General features: G+C 43.0%; 1 protein-coding gene across 3 annotated transcripts in view; it reads right to left on the bottom strand.

Moving 5' to 3' along the window:
• Positions 1 to 20,517, bottom strand: part of FRMD4A (FERM domain containing 4A) — a gene marked incomplete at both ends in the record, with an annotated part of 358,630 nt that overhangs the window by 55,731 nt on the left and 282,382 nt on the right. For all 3 annotated transcript variants that reach the window (XM_082280836.1, XM_082280835.1, XM_082280834.1), the window contains 5 exons: positions 33 to 90; positions 306 to 371; positions 7,022 to 7,105; positions 14,683 to 14,705; positions 17,163 to 17,219. In XM_082280836.1, the coding sequence (XP_082136962.1) occupies positions 33 to 90; positions 306 to 371; positions 7,022 to 7,105; positions 14,683 to 14,705; positions 17,163 to 17,219 (288 nt within the window). The remainder of the gene's footprint in view (positions 1 to 32; positions 91 to 305; positions 372 to 7,021; positions 7,106 to 14,682; positions 14,706 to 17,162; positions 17,220 to 20,517) is intronic.

Here is a 20,517-nt window from a genome sequence, read left to right as displayed (position 1 = left end):
ATTCAGTGAAGGACCCTTCTTGTAGCACGTACCTTTACTGCGTAATAATGCACTCCATATGTTGGGAGGGATTCTACAATGCTCATGTAACTGCAAAACAACACAGAAGAGAATAACATGTCTGAGAAGCTGAGAGGATGATCTGAAAAAAAACCCTTTGATAAATAAATAATTATGCCAAGAAATACTTAAAAATGAAGCATTGCATGAGATGGGAAGCATAGTAACATATTGTATTTACAGTCCTGTATAAATATTTCCTATTAATACAAGGGTCACAAAGAAATCACTCTTATTTCACTTACTTTACAATTGCTTGACCTCTTGTCTGACCATTTAGTTTCTTGTAATGTTCAATGACTCGATCCTCACTGGAAAGGAAAAAAATTGGATGTTTTATATAATGGCATTATTATGACTAAGAATCTTGTCAAAAGCTGAAGAGATCTTTCTGTTACACAGCTACTGCCTGACAGAATCAAAAGGTGTCAAGCAAAACCATTAGATGAGGGGATTTGGTGCAGACCAGGGTAAACAAAGGGGGAGTCACCGACTGAGAATAAAAATGGTTTTCTAAGAGTTGGGTTTCTAGTAGAACCCTTTTTCCTCACAAGCATGGTACCTACTTGTACAGACTTTTCCCTCTCTGCATTCCTTTCCTTATCTACAAATGATGCCCACAATATTACACTGTGGGGAAACAGATTCACCTTGGAGCTGATGAAGATCTGCTCTGCCCTAACTGAAGTAACTTCTTTTCAAGCCCGTCACATCCTCTGAAAGATGGTCAAAACTGTCAGAAATTGGTGGCCAGTCATAGCCCTAAGACTGACAGATTCCTTCTCACTGCAACTGGATAACTGCAGGTGCACTGGTGGAACTACTCTGGAGCAACCTCTCTCAGCAGGAAGCTGAATTCCTAGTGTACACAGAGGAGTAATAACAGCAGGTTAAACAGCAACAGGGGATATTTCCAGGCACTCAAACTTGAGTTTCTTTACTCTTAAAGTACTCATGTGCTTTTGCTTGCTTTTGGGTTATACTAATGTGCATTCCCCAGGCAACTCCTGGCTATACACTGGGAGTTGGCATGAGCTGGGGCCCATTCCCAACAGCTCTTTGGAGACTAAGATCATTTCATGTCTTAGAAAGACATGAACCATGTCATCATGTTTTCCAAGGTGAAATGGAGGCTATTCTACACCAGTGGGCCTCTGTGTCAGAGAACAATTCTGAGTGTGTGCCAACAAGCAGTAGAGATGGAGCATCCAAGAGAAATCAGCACGACCCAAATGACAGATTGAGAGACACCCGTAAGTTCATTTTTAAAGCATTTCATTCATTATTCTCCAGTGAGTGGGCAGCAGAAGTACCTGATGCATACAATCAGCTGTGCTAGCAAGTTCGCAGCATGGCAAAGGATCCAGTGTAGTGCACACAAGACCTGCTCTGTTACACTGGCATGACAGAACACTTAGGTCCTCAGGTTTAAAACCAATTTCTTGCCCTTTATTTTGTAATACTAAGGACAGGGAATCTGATGAGTCCCCTGGAGATACTGTACAGAACTTGCCAGACAAGAGGAAGGAAACCTAAACTACCTTTATGCCACCTTAGTGACCTCCCCACCTGGCCCTGCATAAGCTTCCAGCAGTGCCGTGTGTCCATCCCATGCCATCACACTGCATGTGGTTTAGGGCAATGTGAACTGGCATTCCTCCCTCCCTTCATTTCCTGGATCCAGCATGACCCCCTAAGGGGGCCTTTCAGTTGTCCCCCATGTGGTAATCCTTCCTCAGGCAGAACTGAAGCCATTTGTATTGCTAGGCAGTGTGAAGGAGCACAGCAGTGTGGGATGATGTGATAGATGACCTCACCACGACTGCTCAGAGATGCCCACAGGAGCTTTTGTGGAGGACTGCAAAGCCTTTCACTAGCCTGGCTTAACATGACTGCACCTTCTCATTGCTGCCTTCCCCATTTGCACCCCTGTGCCAGAGAGGACAGAACCTCTTTTTAGAAAGAGAGGCAGAATCTCTGGAGCCAAAACATCTTTTAAAAAGAAGAGGCACAGGGAAGCTGAGGATTGTGCAGCCCTAATAATGAAGAGAGAAAGGAGGAGAATCAGAAACACCAGTGTAGGCAGCACAGAGCAATTCAGAGACAGTCTGTCAGATTGTCAACAGGGCCAGCTCTTCCCTCACAAGCCTGTTGTTTATCTGAGAGTAACTGCTTTCCTTACTCACTCATCAGGTGGCTTCTCCCATTCATCCTACAAAAATAAAAGAGTCCTTTTTGGGGCAAGGTGAAGTGATGTCCCACTAGCAGGCCACAGCAGGAACAGGATGCTGACTGAGCCAGTGACACATTACATGGGTAAAGGAATGGTCCAGCTCTCCCTTCAAATCCCTCAGAATCATTTTAATGCTTAGAAAATGATCTGTAAGCTCTAAATTCTACAGCTATGAAACCATATTCAGCACACTGATCCAAGCAAGTACCACAGATGTTAAGGGTGTGCACATGAAGGCAGAGCCTGGGTCCCCTGCCATGATTGTCATAAACAGGATTACTTTTGGAGCAATAACTGAATTACATGAGTGTTCAGTATTGGAAGAACTCCAAAAAGCATCATTCTTAATAAAAAAGATAGACAGAGAGGGCTTACAGCCCTTTGAAATTACCTCTTAAAACCATGATTACATGTGGATGCAATTCCACTGTCTCAGACAGGAACAAACCAGGAGTGACTTCTCAGAACATAATGGAGTTTCTCCAGTTGAAAACATTGCTAGCTTTATTTTCCACTCTATGCAGTTTATTGCACAGATCAAGCTCTCATATTGCTGCCATTCAAGGAAAGGATAGATGCACCTGGACAAGCTGATTATTTAATGTGATTCTGGATGTGCTCTGCTTTCTTATAAATGATTATTATAAAATTATTGATATGTTCCTAGACCATACTCCTTGGGCAGGAAGCCAATTGATGGCCCATTTCCTTCAAAAGGACAGATCGGATGTCAGCAAGCCTTCCTGAACATCAGGACAAATAGTTATGTTTTTAACCCATGTTAGAAATGTGGGATAGTCCAGGCTTTACCCAGTTCTTCTAAACAAATGCAGGCAATGCTATATCTCCATTGCTCTGTTAGGATACTGATAATCTTCCTTTGTAAAATATTTTGTGGTATACAGATGTTAAGTGCCAGGTAAGTATCATCTTTGTTTCTTCTTTCCTTTGGACAAAAATTACAAAGCCTGAATTATCAATCAAGGCATATTTAAGACGGGGATCTGCGGCCTTTCACCTTTCTGCAGCACTGGGCTTATCATTGGGGAAAGAAACATGTACTCCAGAGCATGACTCTTTCAATCTATTTTGGATGGATTCCTTGGGAAGAGGTTACTGCTGCTTCTTTCCACTGACAGCAAAGGGAGCTGAGGGCACCTAGCCCAGATAGCGACATCCACACTGGAAAAATGTTCACAGTCAGAACAATCTGTGTGACAGTCCCTCCTCTAACAATTCTTTGAACTTCCTTTTCCTTCCCACTGCCCTGTGCAAGAAGGACCATCCAGCACAGAGGTTGCTCTCTGCCTTCAGCTCTGGGTTGGAGGGTTAAGCCCAGCACGTGCCAGGGAAAACAAGCAAAATCAATCACGGGTCAGAAGGAGCATTAGCAGAGTCTATAAACATGCTCCCCTATAATTTCAGCTGTTCATCTCAAGGCAGCTGCCATGCTGCTATTGACAGCTGGGAGAGTGCTAGGACACTGCTGGGACCACCAGCTGACATCTCCTCTCTCCCTGCTTTGCTTTGTTGCTGTGTTGGTGACACAGAAACTCATTCACAGTGCAGGGCTGGCAGAGGATGCTTGACTAATGTGGAGACAGAGACACGGAGGCTGCTGAAGCACTGCTGTCTGCTTGCCAGCTCATAAAACATTCTCCCCAAAGATGCAGAAGTTAATACATGGATGATATCCTGAGGCAGACAACTCTGATAAAGATCTTTAGAACCAACAAGAAATCCCTCCTGTCCCAGCAGCTTATAGAACTGGACAGCAGACAACTTGCAAGCAAATGCAGGCCTTGAGTTTCTCATCATCAGATCCAGATTTTCGAAGTTAGTTGCTCCCTCCCTCTCTTCTCAGCACACCAAGCTGTTTTAATAAATTGCTGTTCTTTAGTGTTGTTCTGCTTCTAACCTGATTTGACCATTTTGATTATATTCTTGAATGAATAATGTCTTTATTTGCATACACTGTCATACAGTCATATGCTGTCCCTCTGAAGCCACCAGCACCTCTTAGGCCAAGGGACCAAGAGCTGGACCAGGGCCTCAGGACTGTGTTGAACTAGAGAAAATCACTAAATAGCAATTTTCAGATGATATTTTCAGAGGTGGGTTTTCTGGCAACACTAATGCTTTGGGTTGCTACAAACAAGCTGGCGTTCAAAGTCTGTGGGAACCTGGGAGAAGTCTCTCTTCCCCCGGTCTGTTGAAAATTCCATTCTAGCATCTACTTTTGTGTTGTTGCATCTCCTCCTGGCCTTATTATTGACAACCCACTACTGGGCTGGCTTGTTGGGGAGGATCTGAAACGAGATAAAATGCAATGGCAAGTGTCTGGAAAGGAGCACTGTGAGTTAACACATTTCTAAAGGTTCTCTCCAGTCTCTGTGATTAGTTTCATGTCTGTTTCCATGCATGGCCAAGAGAAATCAAAACTCAGGGCCCCAACTCCTGGACTGTGTGGGAGGACCAGAAGCTCAGCTTTCATTAAAAGGAAAAGAAACGCAAACAAACGCAACAAAAAGCCCCTTCTTTCTTCACCAGTAATCAGAGATGCCAAAAGATGCTTGAGAACAAGATGTGCAACTGATTATTCTGAACCTGGAGAAAGCTGCAAGAGAATACAGGGAAGAGAAAGGCCTACACCATGGGTATGGAACCAGGAGACTCCATGAAGGTGGAATCAGAGACACAAACTGTACTGATCTAAGAATCCAGCAGTCATTCCACAAGTCTCTTTGGTAGGTGCAACAGCTGATGCTTTTTCATGGTGTGTGATGGAGATGTTGTATTATTTCATGCAGATCTATTACAGCATCTTGCTGAAGGTATCACCATATTTACTTGATTATTCATTTTATTATCTCTTAATCCATATCATCTGATAAAAATGTAGTACAAAGTTCTTTGGTTTGTCTGTTTTAAACTAACTAGAGCCATTACCCATCCCACCTTTAATGTTTTCAAAGTTTCTTTCCAGGGTTGGAGATTCACTTGTGACTGTTTGCGCTAATGCTGAAGAACTGCAGAATAAAACTGATTGCTCACAGAAAAGGACTGGATGAAATCTGCATTCAGTACACAATCTATATGATATGCAAAGTGAACACCATTTTAAAAATCTGCTCCATTAGATCACTGAAGTTTGATCTATACTTTTGAGGCTTTTTGTCTGATTCAGCAACAGCTGCTTCCTGAGAGCATTAAGTGTTTTAGAGGGTTTTTAGAAAAAAGCCATCATTAAAAAATAATGAACTATTAATGTTAAAGAGGTCTCTGAGACTTGGTTACTGACATGAAATCACAAGGGAGTCACAGGACTGTAGCCTCTGATTTTATTACCCCATTGGCAACACCATCTTCCCAACCTGTAACCTGTTCTCAGTCACAAGAGAACCCCCACAAAATTAAGTACAGCTGCAAGTGCTGTACCTTGTGTATAAATGCAAATACTCATATTCTGAGCATGAGGATTTTACATGGCTCTTCTTGCTATGGGGCACTTTATTAAGACCTTAGGCCATGTTGTTGCTGAAAAGGTCAGATTTGCCTTCCCTGTCAATGCCTACTTGTTCCCACCTCTCCTCTTGTGAGGCTTTCAGCTTGAGCTCCCAGTCTGTCAATCAGCCAGACCACCTGGAAATGTACTGCTTTTGAGGGTGTGGAGTAGTTCTTGGGAAAAGAGATGCTCCTAAGACGAAGAGCATTCTTCTTCAATGAAATGGCACCCTATATTTATCACATTTCATGAAGATTTGATTTGGTTCTTAGAGAGAAATACCAGGAGATTGTGATGATCCACAGTTTTTGTGTCAGTGATCCTAATTTCTGCTGAGGACTCCGAATCTCTTCTTGTATTATCAGAAAGTGATTAGGAGACCTCATGATGAGCTTGCCTATGACTTGACATTAGGTAGAGTTAATGTCACTGTTGTAGCCATGCTACAAGAAGTGGCTGACCTTTTTGGCAAAGAGAACTGAGATCATAACCTACAAGCTGATTTGTTTCCCCCTGCCATCCTCAGATTGCCAAAATGCAGAAATTAAAAGAGTAGCAGATAAAGAAGTTCAATCCAACCCCCAGGCTTACAGCCTAAAGCTTTAAAGGCAAACATGAAAGAGCAACAAGAAGAAAATGAAGTGAAGGTGTCTCACCTTTAATGAATAGTCTTTCCCCAAATTCTTTTCTATGTGCACAGATAAAAGGGATATGCAGGGTGGCAAAAAGAATCTATGTGTGTGGCATATAAAATCTAAGTGTGACCCTGCTCCTACCCTGAGTTTACTTTTCTGTGCAATAAAGACAGCAAACAAGCACCCACCTCCAAACATCACTGAGTTCATACAAAAGGAGATGAGTTCAGCTGTGCCATACAGAGAGGACTTGCAAGATTGAACTGAATGACTCAACACAGAGTCAAAAAGATTGACATTTCCAACTGGGAAAACTCTTTCACAGATGGAAAATGCTGGTAAGTAAATGGCACATTAGGTGTTTTGATTTCATCAGGACATTTGCACACTTACAGTGGATTTTTGGCCAGGCATTTGGCAGATGGGGAAACTGAGGCCCAGGGTGGTAGCTCTACTTGTGTTAACTCATGCAATGAGTCAGTGGCACCTAGAGCCAGAAGACAGGGATCTCTGCATCCCATTTTCACTCTCAGACCACATTGCCAGAGCCAGGTCCTGCACAAGACACTGCAGAGGGTGATACATTACCAGTAAGCGAGGGAAGGATGCTCCTTCAGCGCTGGTGTTGGAAGGGCTGGCAGCTTCTTTAATTCATTCCTTACAACTTCATTGCTGAAAGAGAGTTCAAAAGGAGGATCAGGCTACAAGAAAACAACCACAATATTTGATATTACTTGACCTAGCTGGCAGGCTGCTATGGCTCTACATCTGTTCCTTCTTAACAAAAGGCACTGGGGTTTCCTTTTTCTCCTCTCTTTATTTGTTTTATGGCAGCCCAGTTAACTTTTCCTTCTATTATCAAAATTGGAGAGAAACTCTCCCAGATGGTTATGTTGAAGCACTTCCTACCAGTGACTGGACACAAAAGCCACCATGTCACATGTCACTGAGCAGTGTGCCATGGACATTTTCATATAGGGAAAAAAAAAACAAGGGGAAGAGAAAGTGATGCTTTCAGCTGCAATTATACACCTTTATTTAATGCTTTACAAACTACTGCAAAAAGTAATGATTTGCTTTCTTAGCATCACAGGTTATTCTTAACCTCTTACCCAGTGACCTGTCCTTTGCATAACATCTTCACTGATAAGACTACAGTTTGAATTTGTGTCCTGCTACACAAAACCCTCCCACAGAACCACCTCACTAACATTCTTCCTGCAGCCTCCAGTGGCCACAATGGCCAGCTGGAGCAGCATCACTGCACAGCAGAGAGCAGGGAGAGCTCATGAAATGGGAGGCAGATTCTCACAGATGAAATGAAACCGTGGGATTTTCTCCTACAAACCCCAAATGCCTCCCTTCCCACTTTTAAACACACAAGGAATTGTGTGCACATTAAAAAAAAAAAAAGCCTCAAAGGCTTGGGAAGGAAGGCAGTGCTGCTATTAATTTTTAAAATTGTAGAAATACACAGCCAAGAGGGCCAGACAGGACACAGAAGAGTGCCAAAGAATTAATGTTGACCGGCTTACTTCTTGCCAGCAAGTTTTTCTGCCTTCTTAAACCCTTCCCTTTATCCTACCCAAAAGTGTGGTTGTGCTGGAGCTGCACAGAGAGATACCTCTTCCAGAGCTCTAGATTTCCCAGCCCACTGGCTTCTCCAGTGGGGCTGGTAGACAGTCAGATAGGTAGTCTTGACCTCTCTGGCTGTAGACCAGAGATCCTAACATCTGCTATAGACTCGAGGAGCTCTTGGACATCCCAGAGCCTGGGTTTCAGTTTTGTCTCTGGGACAGTCTGTATGGTGGCTTGAAGAGAGGTCATACTTCTTCAGTAGTAAAAATCTTCCCACAGCATTTCTCCATTTGCACATCCCAGCAGCAGGCTCTGCCTGAGACCTAGGTGGGTTTGTCTTAATTGGAGTCTACAGGTTAATTGCTAGGTTGGGCCATAGGGTAAACCACTGACATAAATCCTGGAGCAGGCATTTTGGACATGTCTACAGACATCTATTATTTATTATTATGGTAGTTTCTTGACAATCAAATAAGTAGTTTTAAAACAGGACCAAACTTCTAGTCGGGAGAAATCTATGAGAGGTGCCCAAGTCTCAATTAGGCTCAAATCTTGCAGAGTGAAGATACAAGAACTGAGGCAACCACTGCCATGCCAAGCACATGGAAAACTACTCTGTAACACCTCCTATGCCAAGCCAAAAGGCTTTTGACAAACAGTGTTTGAACACCCACTCCTGCTCAAATCCCATGGTCATTCAGCCATCAGAGCTCTTCTTTTCTAAGTGCAAATGCTCAAAAATGATTCAGATTTATTCTTCCATGGCAGGTAAATATCTGCACAAGTCTGAACATGAATTTGCTCTGCTCCATGTTATCTGCTGATCTGGATGCTCTGTTCTGTGACTGACAGGACACAAGTTGTTGCCTAGAAAACAAGTTGTTGCTTTTTAGAGTTTACCGGGTCTGCCCAGAGCTTTCTCCTCCACAGAATTTTCATACTCAGCTCTTACTGAGGTTTTTGAAATTTTGAAGAAACTGGGAAAAAAGAACAGAACTTGGGACAATCAGAGCAGAAGCAGCACTAACTGCCCTCAAATGAAGATTTTTTGAAGCTGGCTGCTCATAGAAGGAAGTTGAGAGATTTCCAAAACTTTTCTGGGAAAGCACAGAGTGAGTTCCAAACAGGGACTTTCTGAGCCCAGAATTCTATCAAATAGGGCAAGATTAGTGGTGACTAACGATCCTTGAGTGTCTGGGAAAAACTCTGAGTCAGTAATGGCTCCCATAAAAGAAAGGACTAACACCAGTCAGCTCTGTTTTTTCTGTCAGTGAGGAGCAAAGTTTGCCCACCCTGTGATAAGGTCTTTTAAGAATCAGAAAAAAAGACGTTCTTAGTGATGTTGGGCAGAATTAACATTTCTGCTCAGCACCTAGAAAATATCATAAGGGTAGTGCCTCACAGCCTTAAAGCACCAAATATATGTCATGTAATAATTTCCAGGAACAAAAAGGCATTTCATTCTATGGTCCATATATTCACTAAGCCTTCTGGCAAGACTCATCCCAAGACAAATTAATTTAGGCTCTCAAAAAGATGTCAAATCAAAAATGGAAAACAATAATGACTCAGGCTGCATTCGAACTAGTGGCCATGAGGTCACTTTCTGCTTGGCTCCTTATAAAACACTGAACCCTTCAAATTTTAAAATGTTTCCAGCAGGATCACAAGCAGTTTTGTACTTACTGCCTTTCATGCTCTTTCGAGTGAAATATCTCAGGGTGTTTATTTTATTACTGTATTTAGAAAGTGTTTGTTTAATTTGGTCACTTGTGCTGCATTTATTTTATATTTGGAAGTGTCCAGCCTCCAGGGCTGATATACACAGAAGGGTGCTTAGGATACAGATTTATTAATATGCAGGGAAAGGCTCCAAACACACTTTCTCTGTGTTCCCTAGACCATTTTATTTCCTTTTTTCCTATGGTGGAAATGATAATATTTAAAGGACTGAATAACAATATGAAAACTGAACTGGAAAAGCCATCTGCATGGGTTCCTGAAAGTTGGTTAGAAAGGCAGAAGTAAGGTTGACTAACAATGGACCTAGATAACAGAACTCCTTTTTCTTGGGTTTGTTCTGGTACTGCCTGTTTAATGAGTCTTGTCCAAATAAGTTAGTCACCACCTCTCAGTATTCTATCTACATATGGGGGCAAAAAGGCCTGCCTAGCCACTTCATAAACATTTTGTGAAAAACAAGTTCTTGCAAACTAGTTGCAATAATTTTGAGCAAGATTACATATGCAGTTGTCTCAGGAAATACATTTTCCAGCATGTATAATAACAATGATCAGTAACAAAACAAAACTGCAGTTTAAAGTTACCAACTCTTCTCAGCATGGTAATTCATTCTGTAGAACTGCAAGAGGAAATGCAGAGTCTGAGATTCTCAGATTAGATGGTACTTTTCGAAATACAGTGTTTAGGATCTTCACCATTAGGCTGCAAGAATACAGCTTGGGTTTTCTAACCCTTTAATACATTCCAATTGGTTAAATGTCACTTGGTTACACAGAAAGAAAAGTAAGCCTGAAACTATGCTAGATTACCATCTGCCCAAACGCTGAAATTATTGTGAAATTCTGCCTAGCAGGAAACTGGCCGTTAGCTTTCCTCCCTTGTTATTCTTTCATATATTGCTGGGAGATACTTGGAGTTCACTCGAAATGTCTCATATTGTTTAACTGGAAGAAATCTAGCAATGAGGAAATAGCTGCAGCTGTTCAGGATTTTGTTTTACTCAGAGGTTTTTCTTTCCCATCCACAAACTGAGGGACAAATGATCAGTATATGTTATTTCTTTCTGCTTTGGCATACAAGCTGTTTAAGGCTGAAGAACTGGATTATGAACATTTAAAAACAAAGCTGGTGTGAGTTTCCCAGAGATTTTGGGACTGTACTCTAAACATGGCAGGATTAAGTTAGGGGGAAAAAAAAATCTCAATTATTTTAACAATATGCCGTATTTCCCCCCTAGCCAGGGCAGCCTTGGTAATTCCTCTATGTAGGCCTAAAGAGAGTCACACCTGTAGGATTTGTGTCCATCTAAGGAATTGAAATTTGTCCTACCCATGCTTTGCCAACCAAGCATGACTCAGCTCTCAACTAGACAAGATTAGCTTGAGCTAATAGCCTTTAGATTTGTCTGCAGGGTACTAGTTCAGGAGCTTTATACGTGTGATTCTGTGCCTTTGAAGTCAAAATGTTTGCAGCTAATATGGAAAAGCACAGATCCAATCTTAAGGGTCTGTTCAACTTGAAAATCAGCTGAACAGGGATACCTGATTGTCTAAAATTCAATGGTATGTCCCAGACTAAAAGTAAACCTATTTAAGTCTTGTCATCTGAAGCATTTGGGCATTCTCTTCAGTAATGTGAAAATGCTCTTCTTTAGTGCAGAGGACTAGGAACTTCTTAAAAAGAAAAGCTTTTTATTTTAAACCCCATTCTGCCTGAATCTCTATCAACTAAGAGGTCGATGAGGATACTTACAGCAAACATTAAGAAATACTTAGTTGATCTAAACAGGTTCATGAACTCAGGGTTTCTGATGAGCTTGTTTTTGAAAAGAAACACACATTAGAAAGGGAAAAGGTCTTAAAATAATTGCTTACTATAGCTGCTAAACTGATCTGTCAGGGGCATTTTACTTCAAGACAGGTGAGGGTGACTCAGACTGTTCCCCAGGCTTAGGAAAACCTGGGAATCACTGTGATGCCCGAGGTGGCAAGAATCAGTGATAACAGACTCACACATGGTAACGCCCTACCAAAGGATTGTTTGAAATGACACATGAGCTGCTTTTGGGGAAAGAAAAAAGGAGTACTCTGAGCACAGTGATTAGTCTGAGGTATGGGATAATTTCCTCAAAAGCAGCAGTGGGAGCTGCTGTCATTGAGGATGTATCAGTTCACAGAGATACAAAGCTGACTGTTAGTTTGTAAGACTGATTCTGTTTTTTGAGTTCCCACGAGGCCCAAATAGCAGACTTGCAACTGCATTCAGGAGTCCTGCACCAGCTGCAGATCCTCCACCTGGCTGCAGTGGGGTTTGGAGGCAATCACACTCTGGCCACCACGGGCAGGTGCCAACACGCAGCTGGAACTGTGACAGTTTGGCTTTGACTATCCCAGCACCTGAGGTGATCGGCAGTGACTCATAGGAAGGCTCCCATGGGGAACAGCAATTCTCCCATCACTACAAATGAGCCAGTGCTTATGCACTTTTTTGGATCGGGGCCAGAGAGGAACTTGTACTCTCACAGGCTATAAATCTGTTGGTGGGAGTAGACAGGACAGGTGTGGGAAAGCTGCAGTCTGCGTTCCAAGCATGTAACCCTTTAGAATTAAATTATTTCTTCAAAAACAAAGGAGTTCAAGAGTTCAGCCTTCACACAACATATGCTGCCATGCACAATGTATAATCTTTAAATCTCAGCAGTGAGACAATCACAACTGCAAAGCTTCTCCATTTCAAAGAGTAGCCACTTCTACTTTAAACAGTAGTTCAACATCAACTAACTTCAGACACTGAAGCTAACTTTATCCCTAAGAGAAGTCAGAACATTTGCCTTCATCTGCAGTTCCTCTGGCTGGCCCGAGGCTTCATTTGCCTGACAGATTTTACACTGCTGATATGATAACCACAAATCTCAGCAGGCAAAAATCTTGACCACAATGACCTCATGTTGACTTCAGTAGCACCTGGATCTCACCCAGCACATAAACCTGTGTCAGTGCACATTAGATGGGAACTTCTGGACAGAGATCCCTGGAGATGCCAAGTCTTCTAGACCACAGAGGATCAGGGCGGCATTCTTCTACCTTCTTCCAAGGACAGGCTTCAAACTCCCCTAGGATGGCAGATTTCTTTGTCACCCAAGTCCATTTATAGATTAATATCCCTGGCAGTGCCCTTGTTATTATGACACCCCTTCTCTGTCTGACTTGGATGTAAGGAATCCCGCTTCCACTTCAAACCACTGTGATCCACTGGTGATAGAACTCAGAGCTGTTTTAATAGGCCTGGTGATGACAGCCACACTGCCATGGTGGGAGCAGTTAACACCATGGCTTGAGGTGTCTTCTGTGCCCTCAGAGAAGATTCTTCATTCCCCTGTGGCCTAGAGAAACATGCTGTGATAAACTCAACTATCCTTTTTACAAGGGACATCACACAATTTTTAGCAGGTGGATACTTTCCACCAGCTGTTTCCATTTCTGGTCTGGAAATGGATGCTCAAAGATAAAATGCTTTCAGTCCTACTACTCCTAGCTATCTGATTCCTTTCTGTTCTATGTTTCACAGTCTGAACATACACTTTCCGAGTGTCTTTTCACCATATCCAAGACATTCTGGGACACAAATACTGCTCTTCTTAACAGAACCACTGGTTTATCACAGGTTGGAATGGCAACACTTTGCTTGGCACAGCTCTTCTGGACTGAGCACTTGGCAGTGCACTGAAAACCAGACTGAAAAGTCAGAGCCACATGCACTCCAGTACCCCCTAAATAAACAGTGCTGATAGCTGAGTTATTCCAAATCGGACAGAACTGAAAAATGAAGCAAGACTGGGTTTATGTTTCTGTGGTCAGATGCACGCCAGGATTTTGCAAGTTTAAGGTTTTGAGAAATGATAACACAGACCTTAAACTTCCTTTTAGCAAGGGTTACCTTATGTCATCTCAGATTCCACAATGGGCAGGAAATATCTACAATGCAGTTCCTTTTCACTGACTTGTCTCAATTTTAGCTAGCTGGAAGTTCCAGTCCACCAGAAAGTGGAACCTGCCTGTTCTTCACAGCCTCCTATCATTATGGTCATCTCTCATTGTATTCCAATGCTGACAAAATTAAGACAACTCTTTAGGCTCACCTGACAATTCAATCCCACTGCCCACTTCTTTTCTTCTCTGAAACTAACTTTAATGGATATTGTGGTCCTCCAGCTGGACTCACATTCAGGTCAGCAAAAGTAATATATGGAGTATATGAAATTTTTAGCATAGTCAGTTCTCCTGAGCTTCACATTAAGAACTTTCATGTTTCTCACATGAGACATCAAACAACACCCGACCTTTGGTTACTACTAATGCGTAAATCACAGACGCTGTCTACTTAAAGAAAATTTTTCGGCATTTAATTAACAGTCTTCCGAAACCCAAGTACAGTAACCTCTTTGAATTTCTTACAAGTAAGTCTGAAGATTTGGCTCAAGGGATAGAGGAAGTTCAACAAAACCAATTACTGAATTTGATTTTGAGAAGTGTCCAAATTCAAACTGAAATATCAATTAGTGATGGAATTTTAATGTTGCTTCTGGCAGGATCTGTGATATAACAGTGATTTTAGAGTAATTTCCTTAGCAATTTCCTTCTGAAGACTAGTCTATTTCCTGAACTTCATGACCACATAATGGGATTTGTCAACAACAAAATCACAAACAATGATTGTTTGTAACGCATGCTCTGGTCAAAGGTTGTGTTTGGTGAAGAAATGCTGTCAGGAAATACCGTGTCTGTGTTAGCCATGCACACATAGATGCCGTGCTAACACAGGCAATCCTCTTACTACACAGCTACAACTGAGTTGCATGTCTCACACAGGAATTTTATCAGATTTATTCTCACAGCACAGAATGGCAAAAACTTTTTAAATTCACCTACCTTGAAAAATCTCCCTTTGCCTCCTGTAAAACAAGGAAGAAAAATTAAAAATATATAATTAAAAATAGCAAAAAAAAAAGAGAAGAAAAGGCTGTTCAAGATTTTCTATTTGCAAACTTCATTTAGCAGCAATTTCCTGTTGTAATTGATTCCTCATGTATTTTTTGGAACCGGTATCTAATGTCAAGTGCCATGATACAGTGAGTTGGGCAGATTAACATACAAAGGATCTAACACAGGGACAGATGATTCTTCATTCTGCTGTGAATACCTAAGATGCTACAGGAAATAATGCCAGTAAATAAGAAATTTTGGGTCAATGTGGATGCTACATTACTAGAAGATCTCTGAATCTCAGTGGCTTTGCAGACTCTGAGGCTGCAACTCACCTGCCTTTTTTACAAGTATTCTGACCATTTTCTAGTACGTAGACTTTCAAAAATCTTGCTCACTGTCAGCTTTCAAGGGGATGCAAGACACAGGTTTCTCTAACTCCTTGCTGGGTGTCTGGGGTTGTCCTTACTTGTACACTTAGATACTTCTATTTATTACCATCACAGCCCGATGTTAAAGGGTTGAATAATGTTCCACTACAGTAGTTAGATCAGTCTTATTGCATAGCTGGAGAGCCCCCAAAATCTGGTGAATGCCCTCCGCAACAGATTTAGCATACATTTTGCATTTTTCTTTTTCCATAGACAATATGCCTTTCATATGATTCATGCTAAAGCACCTCATTTGCCACCAGCTACACAGAAAGCACTGTGCAAGAATGTAATTTGTGAATGAGGGAGTTTCCACTGCCAAAAGGACTGGGCTTTGTATTCAGGTCTTTTGTCTTTACATCCATTAATCTACCCGCAAAACCTGCCAGCCCACGTCCAGTGGTGTTTCAGTCCTGAGGCGGGGGTAAAGTTCAGAGCTCTGGTGGTACTTTAATTTGTTCTAGTAATAAAACAATTTGAAATAGGGCTGCAGACTAAATCACTTGAGTTCTGACAGACCTTTACTATCTTTCCATTTCCCTCTGAGTGAACTGAAGGGCAGACAAGCACTTCTCTGGTTCATAGGAAGGAGTCCTTGAGCATGTAATAATTATGGTTCAACACAGAGCAAAGCACAAAGGATATGCCCTGGCCTGCATGGGTGTGAGCATACTGAATTTAAAAAACAATTTTGTAGGGTACATTCTTCATAATTCAGTGCTTTGACCTAAATGCTGCAGTGAGAAAACAAAATGCAGTATTATCCCTTTTGTTTTGCTTGGATCCTGTCACAAACACAGGTTGTAGTAGTTTCTGGTTACAGACAGCAAAGGTGTGGCTTGTTTTGACTTAAGTTACACATCGAACTACTACAGGAATAAGCGTAACATCCTGTGTTTGTGGCAAGAAACAATCCCAGCAACAAGAGTTACAGTGACAGCTCTGGGTCTGGCTGTACAATTACTAAGCACTAAGTTATTCACTAGGATGAGCAGACAATAGATTCATAACCCCACTGCTGCTCCTCACAATGAGCCCCTTGTTTGGTGTGTATTCCCCCAACAGCCAATACGTGATTTCTATAATGTGCTGCTAATTGAGTCCTCCATCCTGACTCTCTCGCTCCATTTTTGTTACATAAAATGATTTTAATGAAGGTTCAAATCCCTACACATTAATTGCTTCTTTAACATGGCAAGTGCTCTAGAAGTGCAGTGCATTGTTATTTATTAGTGCAGTCTGATGAGCTGGTTTGTTTGCTCGCATGGCTCCTCATAGCTTCATGGCTGATGGGAAAAAAATTAAAACTAGACAGTAAGAGAGGGGAACAAGGATCATGTGACAATTATGTCTGATCTGCTCCCACAGTCATGCTTCCAAAAAGAGAACTTTCACAAAATCCAGCTCCGCTACCCTGAAAAGGTTCCTTTCTGGGAACCTGACATTTACCAAACACTTCTTGGTCATTTGCCCTTTGACCCTTTTCCCTCTTCCTGAAGAGTGGAACTCTGAAAGACACCATTTCAGAAAGTCTTTAAACCATTCTGCCCATGTTGGAGAATACAGACAGTTGCATATGTAGAAGCTTATGTAGCTCATCAGATGACCAAGCCCCATTGGGAAAACAAATGCAAGTAAAGTCACTGGTGGAAAAACCCGTTGCATATGGATTTCACCTAGGAATTTGCATTCATTACTTAGATTTTCTTTGGCTGTATATCATACCCCAGAGTCTTGGATATCTGTGCTGGTGCAAACATAACACTTATCTGCATGCAAAATATTGAGCAGTAGTATCTGCTCCCTGAGTGGGGAGGTCTAGTTTGAGAGCCTTCTGTACCCATTTTGGCAGAAACAATGAAAACTGTGCAAAGACATCTTTTTCCTGCAACTGGGGGGAACCCCTACACTTCCATAGAGCCATTGTGGATTTGGAAAATCAAAAGATTTAATGCAGCATGAGGAAGAACCAAGTGAGAGAAGGCGGGTGCTTACCTGCAAGATGTACGCAGCCAGTTCAAACACCACTTCACTGTCAACCTCAATAAGTTCCTTGAAAGGTGAAGAAAACAAGAAAGAAAAAGAGAGTTGAGCTACTGTAAGAAGGACATACATCACCTCCTGACTACTGCATGGTGAGGCATGCAGTGCCAGTTTTCTCCCTTGGCTAGGCTTCAAAGTATTCCCTGTGCTCCTGAAGACAAAAGGAGGAGAGAACCTGCCCACTCAGATATGGACAAAGCCAAATATTTGATGTAATGTGTTGGTTAATGAAGCATAACTGCATGTGGCATGAAGGGATTCCCGGGGGAGGAGTGAGGAGAAGGCAGATGGAAGGGGAAGGATCAGGGTAAATTTTATTTTCATGTGTGATTTAGTGAAAGGCAGTCTAGGATATAGATATTTTTTGCCCCGAGATGTGACCATGCTTCAAGGGAACACAGCCTTGTCCTTGACTCACAGAAGCAAGGAATGAGAATTTGTCTTTGACACACTGAGGTGGCGTCAAAGCTCCCACTAGGCTTCTCTGGCCCTTGCAAAAGGTAAACTCACAGGAAAATGAACCACATTTGCTCTTGTAGGATTTGAGCTCTGGTTTTGGCCTTTTCATCCCCAAGAGCACTGGGGCTGGTTTGAGAATGAACTTTGACAGCAAGTGTTTTGGTAGATCTTCCCTGCTCCATTTTATAGGATCCTGCCACTGATGAAATCAATCTTCGAGAGTTCTACTTAGACAACATGGTCACATGTAGGACACTGATGGTCCCAAAAGATCCTCTCAGGATTCTTCTGCTGTGCTTGAGACAGCATTTACAGACCCAAGGGTTCCAGGCACTGCTCTGTCTGAATGTATGCAGTCCAAGCATAAAAGATACTTGAGATGGGAGGCATGATCATTACTCTGGAGGCCAAGTGTGCTATTCCTGACTCTCTGGTCTCTGCTGGGGAAGCTAGTGCGCTTTTACTGAGATACTGCTTAGTTCTCTATTCTGCAACTAGAACTCCTACATTGTCTCCTATGGACATGGCCCAGTAAACTGGGTCATTGTTCAGCTCATTCCTGTGGTGGTTTTTCTGTTGTATTTATTTAAGCTGCTGTTTTTAATATTTTACTTCATCTGGCAAGAAATGAGTGATCTAAATATAGATCACTGCTGTGATCCATGCTCCAGCCAAGTCATGGCCACACCTCATTTACAAGCCACAATTGATGCATTGGCTTGTCTCTGGCAAAATCAAAAACAAAGGGAGCAAAACACAGGATAAGATCCAGGTGTCCTTGGCTTTCACTAGTGCCAGCTTTTTAAAATAAGTTCACCTCTTTCATAACAACTCCTTGGGGAGTGAAGAGCAGCTCTGCTAGGGGTGATAAACACGCCTTTCCCATCTCAGCTGAACTGCCTGAGTCACGCAGGCACCTGCACTGACGACGAGCCTGTGCCAAGAGAAGCGGCTGGTGCAAGAGGCTGATTCAGCTGCAGGCAGGGCCGGGCTGGGGCTGTCAGGCACATCCCATAGCAAGGGGCAATGCAGAGTAGAACCAGAGCACCTGGTCTTCCTCCTGTCTGGAAGCACCAGGCATGGCACAGACAAACCAGCCCATGCAACCACGTGTTGATGCTATGGCAAGTCTATACTGGCAGGTGAAGCAGGCCAGAGCCCGTTCTCTGGCCCCAAGGGTACATGGGGTGCAGTACAGCTCATAACTAAACACTTACCCTCCCTCCCCCAGTCCCAGATGGGGTTTCCATCAGTGTGTTGCCTACTGGGAACAGGTGTGAATCCTTGATCAGTGCCAAAGCAATGCCTGGGACAGAGCTAGCTGGCACATGCCAAAACCCATGCCAGAACGTGCAGGTAATTAAACAGCCTGTCTGATCAAGGGACAGTGCCTGATGCCAAGCCCTGTCTGCTTTGGTAGTACAAATGTGGCTTGGCCTTTCTGTGCACCAGTGTCTTCTTGTGGTCCTGTGCAAGGGTTTGAGTGTGTGGGTTCACAGATGCCTCACTACTCAACAGGGTTGGTGAGTGTGGGTGGTGGGCACAGCCAGAGGAGCACAGTGCCCAGCACAAGGTCAGCTGGCAACCCAGTGACCAGCTGCCCCAAATGAGGCCTCAGTTTTATTCTTTCCCACCTTGAGCAGCCCTGTGCAAAGGGATGCTTGAGGGTGTGTGTCTGGACAATCAACAGCGGAAGGTCTGAGGGTGCTAGCACAGTGTTAGGAACTACACTTATTTCATACACATGTGGTCTTTCTGGGCTGCAGGGGAGTCAGGGCTGGAGGTACCCATGGGAAGTCCAACAAGGAAACTTTTGCTTCAACAAGGACGCTCTCAAGGTTTGGCAGCATGCGACATCACGTGCTAGCTACAGGAATGACAAGCACTGGCTGTGCTTAGACACCGAGTTCCCCACAACGCTACATTAAGAGGAATCCGCCAGGCTGGGTGCTTGCCCTGAGTCTTAGCAGACACTTCGCACCCAACTTTCAAATTCAGTGCCTTTTTTAATGGCACAGCATGGCTTACAGTGGCTGGAAGTCAAGTGGGGAACGATCTGCATGGGAGATTGGGGCTTCAGCAGGACTATTTTTGGATAGAGACACAGCTTGAATGTGCAAAGTAATGGTTTCAGGAAAGGTCAGACTAAAATAGACCAACCTAGGGACTTTGTTTTCTTTTGTTCCTCTCTTCTTATTATTAAGCTTTCTCCAGAAAAAGAACAACAGTGTAAGCTTTTCCTGGCAGTACTTCAAAAAGGAACTTTCCCCAGAAACCAAAACGTGATGCTCACTAAGTTTGCTGCTGGAGAGGGCTGACTAAGCACATCTAATTGCAGCCTTGCCGGAGAGCAAAGCACTGCACAGTTCAGCTCAGCAGCCCTGCCTCGTTCCTCGGCACTGAAAGAAAAAAAGGAATTTTCTGGCTTCTGCCCTGCATTTTAGAAGATACAAAGTTAGTCCCTGCATTTTAGGACATACAGATGTCAAGTGATGCTACAGATTTGGTGTAATCTACTTGGCTTAGCAGGTCACAAACGTGCTGAGGGCTGTGGGATGGTGGAACAATTGCTCCCTGACTACATCTGTCTTTTCCTACCACTTCCTCTCTGGCAGATGGAGGTGAGTCACAGGAATGGCCTCTGCCAGCACAGAGGGAGGTAGGAGGGATCCTCCCAGGGAATCCCAGTTGCTGACAAACCTCTCCCAGTCCCAGACATCCAGCCCACCTGGTCGAGTCTGCACATTGCCAATCTCTACCTCAGCGTGGTCTGGGGCTGGTTGATTTTCTGGATCTTTCCATGAACAGCTGGCTTGTGGCATGAGAGGGATCAGATTCATGGCTCTGC

Source organism: Coloeus monedula, assembly GCF_965178545.1.
Source record: "Coloeus monedula genome assembly, chromosome: 4".
Taxonomy (NCBI): Eukaryota; Metazoa; Chordata; class Aves; order Passeriformes; family Corvidae; genus Coloeus; species Coloeus monedula.
The sequence above is the reverse complement of the archived record's forward strand: the minus strand, read 5'-3'. Positions and strand labels throughout refer to the sequence as shown.